This window comes from Nelusetta ayraudi, unplaced genomic scaffold (genome assembly GCF_046127955.1).
Source record: "Nelusetta ayraudi isolate G7.1 ecotype Tasmania unplaced genomic scaffold, CSIRO-AGI_Nayr_v1 ptg000004l, whole genome shotgun sequence".
Taxonomy (NCBI): domain Eukaryota; kingdom Metazoa; phylum Chordata; class Actinopteri; order Tetraodontiformes; family Monacanthidae; genus Nelusetta; species Nelusetta ayraudi.
The window spans coordinates 923,569-931,776 of NW_027466054.1; the positions used below are offsets into that span (position 1 = coordinate 923,569).

Genomic DNA, 8,208 nt, shown 5'->3' on the forward strand with positions numbered 1-8,208 from the left:
TTGTATTTACACAGAAAAAAATATTTCAAAAAGTAAAACAACAACAAACAAAAAAACTAAAAATGAAATTAAAAGGTTATAATCCATATATATGTATATCCTTATGATGTAGTGCAACAAGATCACATTGAGCACATCAGAATGAAACACCGCTCACACACTTCTGGAAACTCTGTACATACAAACACATACAGTTCAAGTTACAAAAATATTGACGACACACTCACAGTTCAACACAATGTGCTAAATGACTATGCGTCCCGGTCAGAGGAGACGGAGGGGGAGACATTTCCCTCACGCGGTCATCTCAGACTTGTCTTCAGCTCTGGGGGACGCCACCTCCATGGTCACCAGGTAACCTGAAGAGCAGGACAACAAGAGTGAGGAGCCACAGTCGGACCCAGTGTGAAGGTCCAGTCCTGCTTCAGACCTTCAGTGTAGTCCCTCTCTGGCTGACAGGCCATGAAGATCCAGGCCAGCCCCACCAGCAGCGCCACCACCAGGTTGACCGTCACCCACGGGTGGAGGACGTGGTGCTCGAAGCCCGATGGCCTGCAGGACAGAGGGGAGAAGGTCCAGAGCAGCTCGTTACATCGTGTCAGGTGATGAAGGTCAGATAAAGGCCAGAAAATCTTTACCACAAGGTGGAGTTGAGGGACGAGTACAGGTTGATCCTGTCGCTGGTCATCTGCTGACTCAGGCTGAGAACCAGGGCTGAGAAATACACTGAGGGAGACCAGAGAAAGACCTGCATCAGAGACTGGCCCCTAGTGGTAAGAGGGGGAACAACACATTTCAAAATTCTCACTGACAGAAGGAGGCCAGGGCCACAGGGTCCAGGGTGAGAAACCCTCTCAGCGCCCAGAAGCCCTTAGCCAGGTTCACCCTGAAACACAAGACACCAGAGTCAGTCTGCTGCAGGCTAGCATGGGCTAACAGTGCGGGTGTACGGTGGGGTTAGCCTGTGTGGTTAATGGCTAGGGACTACTTATATTTATATATTGTGTTTATGAGTTAATTTTGCTGATCAATTTGAATTTATTATTATTTATTGATTTTATTTAATATTATTTTTCAGCTTTAAATAATTCAATTAGTCGGTCGCAAAATGTTTGTAGTATAAATAAGGATTTATTTTTTGAATTTCAGGCAAATTGATGCACTTTAAATATTTTCTGTTACAAACTAAAGAACAACCTTAATAAAGTTATTTGTTGAAAGTTAATTTATATTCTTTTTTTCTTTTCTTTAATTTTAATAAGGAATCAATGTTATGCAGTGGTGTACTTATAACAATTTTTTTGGACAAATTATACTATTTATAGTGGCAACGGAGGTGGGGGTATTTTCTTCTTCCTAAGGGGGTATAACAGAAAATAAATGAGAAGCAATGGACTCGGGACAACAATCGAATCTGCTGCCAGGCGCAGCACAAGCGCGTTTCAGGAGCGTCCCAGCAGCGTCCCAGCAGCGTTAAACCGCACCGCTCTGGTAAAATACACGGCTGTCCTATTTTTATCCCGCTCCTCGCGAAGCCACCACTTCAATGACTGTAAAACTCGGTGGATCCGATTGATTTTCATCAAAATATACAATATAGGGATGCAACGATTACAAGAAAATAGAGTAATTCCATCCACCTCAATGCCTCGTTTAATTAAATTTAAAGCTCACGTTTTGCACAGACTCTCTTTAGTGTGACACAACATGCTTCTGTCACATGCAATGCGCCACCTGCAAAGCAGGCGAAGGAAAAAAAGAGCAAATGCAGCAAAGCTAAAGTAATAACAGGAAGAGACAGAATTAGTCGAAGGTGTGGGATCACTTTAAATTAAAAAATTAAGGACAACATCGTGGTGTGCATACCATAACAGCACAACTTCAATGCTGCAGCACCTCAAAAGAAAAGACCCATTTGGCGGCATGAGCAGATGACCTGACATAAGGTAAATTCAACATAAAGTCCATGATGTAAACGTTAACTTTGCTAATGTCGCCTTAGTCCAAGAAACATTGTCGTTATGAATTATGACTAACATTAAGCAGTGGTGCGAAAGTAACTGCTGCATTTTCCGGACTATATGTTGCTCCGTTGTTTGAGTCACATCAGTCAAAAAATGCATCACGAAGAGGGAAAAAAAACATATATTAGATGCACAATACTACAAGTCTCAGGACCAGCTAATTATGAAAAAAAAGGGACTTATAGTCTGGAAAATACACATACTCAAGTACTGAAATACAATTTTTAGTTGTGTTTTTTTTTTTACTTCACTTAAGTGAGTTGGTTTTAGTTTGCATACATTGGGTCAGTAAGGCTTATTGTATGATTAGGACATTTAACCTTCAAAATATCTATTAAGTAATTCATTATTTTTTTCACCTCTTTTTCAGTCAACCATCACATCCTCTTCTGGACAAGTTTCTGCTCAAAAAAACCAGCCTGCACACCTGTACAAGCAGCTGCACTGACAAAGAAATTTGATTTATTTTTATTTAATTTTGTGTCGCCAGAAATTTGAATTTGGAAGTAATTGTATTTATTTTTTTATTGGAAATTTTGACTGAAACAGTTTACCTCTTCATGCAATAAAATGACAGTTTTTCTTAAAAAGGAAACAAATTGGTTATTATTAAGTGATTGGTCTTATTTTCTATGGTATATTTAAAATTAGGCTAGCAAACGTATGTTTTATCTGATTACTTGATTAATCAATGGAATAGTCAATAGAATAATCGATTACCAAAATATTTGAAAGCTTCAGCCCTAATACAATGTGCTGGATTTTGTCAAACTTGAAGTATCGGCTTCAACACTATTCAGTTCGGCTGTCAAATTATAAGGTAGGTAGATAGAAACTATGATGAACGGAGGGCATGTATACTTAAAATATCTGCATTTCGTATGATACCAGCAGTTCGTTTTAGTATTATTTTTCTTCTTTTTTTTTACACACAGTGATATTTGAGACACAGTTGGGATGGGCAAAAGAGTATTGTTTCACTGTTGTTTTCTTTAAACACATGCAAAACGACCTGGGTTTGGCGCGCGATCATGCAATCCTCGCGTAAACCAATAGAGCAGCCGTGCTGCAAGACACAACTGTTCGAAAATGCGTTTGGTGCGATGTGGTACGGAGCAGTTTCTGTGTAGGTCTGCAAATGCGCCGCAGCGTTTGGTTTAAATTGGGGGTTAGGGACTGAGGCAGTCAGTCAGCTGCAGGCTAGCATGAGGGGAGCTAACAGCAGGCTAGCCTGCGCTCCTACCTGTCGAAGGCAGCCACGGTGCTGAGGGCCAGCAGCAGGTACAGCAGGCTCTGGGCGGGGGCGGCCAGGTCCCGGTACTGTTGCAGCAGGTTAGCCAGTGCCATTAGCTGCTGCCCTGCTAGCACATAGATCAGCACCACGTTCCAGATGGCGAAGCCCGCCAAGAAGCCGTGGCAGTAGAGGCCCAGCACCCTGCAGAAGAGGAGATGGAGGGCACGGGTTTAGTAAGAGTGGGCCGAGCCAACAACACTGTATCGCTCCCCTGTTGGCCGCCAGCAGACCTGAAGGCCTGGTGGAATCTGAGCGACACGTCCCTGGTGGTCCAGAGTGGTGGGACCACCTGCTGCTGCTGCTCCTGCTGCTGTAGGTCAGCAACGCTGTCGATCTGCACCGAAGTCCTCCTCCAATCAGAGCGCTCGGTCGGCTGGAAGCGTTCTGCAGGTGAGGGTCAGGGACAGTTGGGTCACCTGACTTGGAGGGAGCAGGGTGTGGGGGGGGCTGGGCTACTCACTGCTCCTCTCCACAAACACCTTCCCCATTGGCTGGCTCTGACCCTGGGGGGCCGAGAAGAGCGAGTGCTGCGGGAAGGTGGGCGGGGCCTCGCCGATGATGTCATCCTCCTCAACGCCCAGGCCCTCGGGGAGCTGCGACTCGGCCGCCCTCGGCTTCCTGCGGGGTGGTGAGACCAGAGTCAGCTTGAGGAGCACAAACAGGAAGTGAGCACGGCCGAGGGCATGCCCACTTCCTGTCCAAGGGTTTGATTGATTGACTGACTGACTTCTTCTTCTTGGCCTTCTTGACGACTTCCTCGCCATCGGTGGTCATCTCTGCTGCGTCTCCGTTCACCAGTTCTGCCTGGTCGTCCTCCAGCTCTGGGGACCGCATCAGGTGGAACAGTTACAGCAGCAGCAGTAGCATCAGCTACTGTATGTAGCGTTGTGGTTATGTGACCTCACCTATAGCGGCGGCCTTCTTCTTCTTGCCCCTCCTCCTGGGGGGCGGAGCCTCCGTCGAGGACTCCAAGGTGACCTGGTCGCCCACCTGAGACTCCCTGCGGCTGGCCACGCCCCCTCCCAGCTCCAGGCCCTGGTCTGGACAGGAGAGGGTCTCTGATGAACACCAGCTTAGTGGTCTAGTGGTAGAGTGTCCGCCCTGAGACTGGTAGGTTGTGGGGTCGATCCCCGGCCGAGTGATACCAAAAACTGTAAAAATGGTACCCATTGCCTCCCTGCTTGGCACTCAGTATTGGGGTTGGAATTGGGGGGTTAGATCACCCAATGATTCCCGGGCGTGGCACTGCTGCTGCCCACCGCTCCCTCAGGGGATGGGTCAAATGCGGAGGACAAATTTCGCATCCTTCGAGATGTGACAATCACTGGGCGATGGTGATGATAATGATAATGATGACGATGATGATGGAGTTACCTTCAGCATCATGGCTGGCGTTCCTCCTGTGTCTCCTCCTCTTGTGTCTGGCTGCTGCTGGGTCTCCTGCACAACAAGAATCAGCTGTGTGCGTGTGCGCCGTGTGCATGTGCGTGCGTATGTGCGCGTGCGCGGGAGACTCACCGGCCAACTCCTGGCTTCACCACGTCAACACATCAGACAGCAGCAGAAGAAGAAGAAGAAGAAGAAGGATGGTTTTCAGTTTTCTGAGTCAGTCAGTGAAGGTAACGTCACAGCAGGACCAACCTACCTCGGCATCATAGGTAGTGACCTCTGTCCTCGCTTAACATACACACAAACACAACGAGAGTCAATCAGGTTTAATGGATCAAATAAATTCTAAATTTTTCAATTCACAAAAAATAAAAACTTGAAATACTTTTCTTAAGCAACTTCGACGTTAACTTCAACAGAGCGGCTGAACTGACCCACAGAATTAATGTGACGCTGGCACGCACACACAAACATAATAAGTCTTCAGATGACGGCTGACTGACTCTTACCTCGCTGGTCTCAGTGTGGAGGAGGAGCTGCTGTTTACATCCCGGCTTACTGACTGACTTAATCTGCTGCTAAATCTGTGTTCAAACATCCTCTGACCTCAGGAGGTCGGAGGTCTCGCCACTCCCAGCCAGCCTTGATCAGAGCAATCTCTGAGGAAAGATCTAATCAAACTAATCAATGTCTACACAGTGCTGCGCGGCACCGTTGGTTCCATGCTCGTCCTCGATGAAAGTCAGTTTTCCTGTGCTTTATTCTAATTCAATTGATTTGCACTGCTGTTTGCTAACTCCTGTTAGTGTGTTACGTCTATTAAATAGCCACAAAGAAGGGACACCGGCGAAGAGAGACGTTGGCGAACTGTGGTGCAACACTGCCTCCAAGTGGTTGGAGAACACAAAACGGAACACACGTTTCTAACGAAGAGTGATTGGGGGAGAGAAACTACAACAACGACAGTAGTTAATGATGGTGTCCTACCTGTGGCAGAGGCGACGCGCGCCCACGCGGCTCCTGCGATGGCATGAGCAAGTTGTTAGCACAGAGACTGCTAACATCGCTGCTGTGTATCATGTAAGAAAACACGAGGCCGCCGCGACACCAAGTCAAATATTTCAAATTTCCCTCCAACGACCAAACAGCTCGAGGGTCGCGGTGGAGTTTGTCGTCACCGTGAGACTCGTTACCTTGAAATCCATCTTCGAACTTTGTCCCCTAAAGTGTGAAAATGTTAACTAAACCGGCTCACTTCATCTCTGGACAATTGTATACTATGATTAGGACCAAAACAACAACTTCAAAAAAGTCGCCAAAATAGCGACTTGGTGGTCTATGTTAACACTATTATGAAGCGCAGGATGTGACCCGGATGTTTATTAGCGGAGAAGTCGACACTTCCTTTTTTCAGATTAAAGGTCCATCACTACAGAAAACACTCGGCATCGTCTCTCTCTCTCTCTGTATATATATATATATGTGTGTGTGTGTGTGTGTGTGTGTGTGTGTGTGTGTGTGTGTGTGTGTGTGTGTGTGTGTGTGTGTGTGTGTACACACACACAGCGGGCGGGTTTCTGCGTTGTGTCGTGTCTTGCTATCAAGTGAGACGCACACAGGTGTCGAGTATCCTTCGGCTTTATTCTTTAAAGAGAAAGAAAAAAATATATATAGGCGTCACACACGGCGAGTCAAAAAAATATATATCGCAGCCCGGAGCACGCACGGCTCTCTGCCGGTAATGGTGCAACGCCAGAACGGTACCCCCGAGGAACATGGGTCATTCACAATGGGAACCCTTTTTCTTTTTTCTTTTTTTTTTTCTTTTTTTAAAAAAAGAAAAAATAATAATAATAATAATAATAATAATAATAATAATTTTGGGGAAGTTCACAACAACAAAAAGGGTTTGAGGGAAAACAAATAAAATAACATAACATAAATAAAATTTGACACACACTGCGTGTGTGTGTGTCTGTGTGTCTGTGTGTGTGTGTGTGTGTGTGTGTGTGTGCGCGCGCGCGCGCGCGATAGACATATCGTAAACACTGCGATAAATAGTTATTTTAGTTAGCTTATCCATGCACTAGATGTAAAGACAATTGGCCAATCAGATTGAGCCTTACTGCGTTAGACGGCTGTGAGAGGGGCGTAGTCATGGTGGAAGCGACAGAGACGCGAGGAAAATGTGCACGAAGAGGAACTGGAGCGCGATGCAACACCGTGATTTAACGTGTTTACTGGTCTTCAATTTAACGTGTTTCCTCTAGTGATGTCCAAACGAGGCGTCATGAGGCTTTGAACCCTTTTGAACCATTGTGTTGAAAATTGGTTCATTACTCGAAGCTTCATTCATTATGAACGTGGGGGTCATCTGCTGGCGCATTGGTTGTACTGCAGCCATGCAAAAGGTTGATGACCCTACCAAGTGTGCACTTTGGGATTTCCTGTATTTATGCACTTTTGTTATTATTCGGGACTGAGCCTCAGCGAAGGCCTGCTCTCATTGTTATTATTATTATTATTATTATTATTATTATTATTATTATTATTATTATTATTATTATTATTATTATCGTTGATAACTTTTACTCTGTGTTTTATGACTCTGTGTTTTTGTATGACCTTGTATGTATGTTGGCAACTGAATACACAAATTTCCTCCTCTGGGGCATTAATAAAGCATCTATTTCTAAATAAAACTGAAGCGAACTTCATTTCATGTGTTGCTCTTCCTTCTTGTTCTGTCCTACCAATATATCAAGGTTCACCTTGATATATTGAACGAAATTTGGGTTTGAGGCGGTTTCTCTTTTTGGAAACTATTTCCCCAGCTTTAGAAAACACCCTCTTGCAGGGCAAAGAGGATGCTGGTGTTGCCAGGTACTCGTTTGCCAGCTTGTATAGGTTTGGGTATACAGCTTTGTGTGTCGTCCAGTACACCAGAGGGTCCTGTGATCGTTCAAGTGGAGGGGCTGACAGATAACACTGCACCTCCACTATCAGCCGTAGCATTGCTGGATGCCCTCGCTTCTTCAGCGTCCCTGTCCAACAGCTTCCACAGGTCAATGACTGAAAATAAAACATTACATAAAGTTTAGTCCGTCTATGAAAAAATGCAAATAAAGTCTATTGATCCAAACTCTATCATTTTTGTACCTTGGAAAGATGCAGCTGGTTCTGGCTGTGCTTTCGAAGTAGATGGCGGCTCCTCTTCATGCGGCAACAATGCCACACACTCAGATTTTAACCAGCGCACATCTGACTCTGCATTTGCAGGGCTTTGGAATCCGAGTGTTTTAAATCTTGGATCAAGTAATGAAGACAATGAGAAGATACTTTTGGTCTCACTTTCACAATGTGTGTGTGTGTGTGTGTGTGTGTGTGTGTGGGTGTGTGTGTGGGTGGGTGGGTGTGTGCGGTTTATTTGTTACTGTATGAATAAATTGAGTAATACGCTTGTAACAAATTATCTTGTTCGGCGGCACAATTTCAAAATGC

At 45.2% G+C, this 8,208-nt stretch overlaps 1 protein-coding gene across 7 annotated transcripts; it reads right to left on the reverse strand.

The window, feature by feature from the left end:
• Nucleotides 1-6,102, reverse strand: LOC142899045 (transmembrane protein 237B-like). 7 transcript variants are annotated; one of them, XM_076042483.1, is made up of 14 exons: nucleotides 5,901-6,100; nucleotides 5,695-5,727; nucleotides 4,964-4,995; nucleotides 4,837-4,850; nucleotides 4,693-4,758; nucleotides 4,224-4,358; nucleotides 4,046-4,139; nucleotides 3,779-3,936; nucleotides 3,549-3,702; nucleotides 3,268-3,459; nucleotides 813-886; nucleotides 639-726; nucleotides 431-552; nucleotides 1-359 (listed from the first exon to the last, which is right to left on the reverse strand). In XM_076042483.1, the coding sequence occupies exons 1-14, from the start codon at nucleotides 5,910-5,912 to the stop codon at nucleotides 295-297; spliced, it is 1,239 nt and encodes a 412-aa protein (XP_075898598.1). In that variant the 5' UTR covers nucleotides 5,913-6,100; the 3' UTR covers nucleotides 1-294. The 7 variants fall into 7 exon arrangements, with proteins under 7 accessions (XP_075898598.1, XP_075898615.1, XP_075898580.1 ...); XM_076042500.1 differs by lacking the exon at nucleotides 5,695-5,727; XM_076042465.1 differs by having other exon boundaries at nucleotides 5,695-6,100.
• Nucleotides 6,103-8,208: the final 2,106 nt, after the last annotated feature.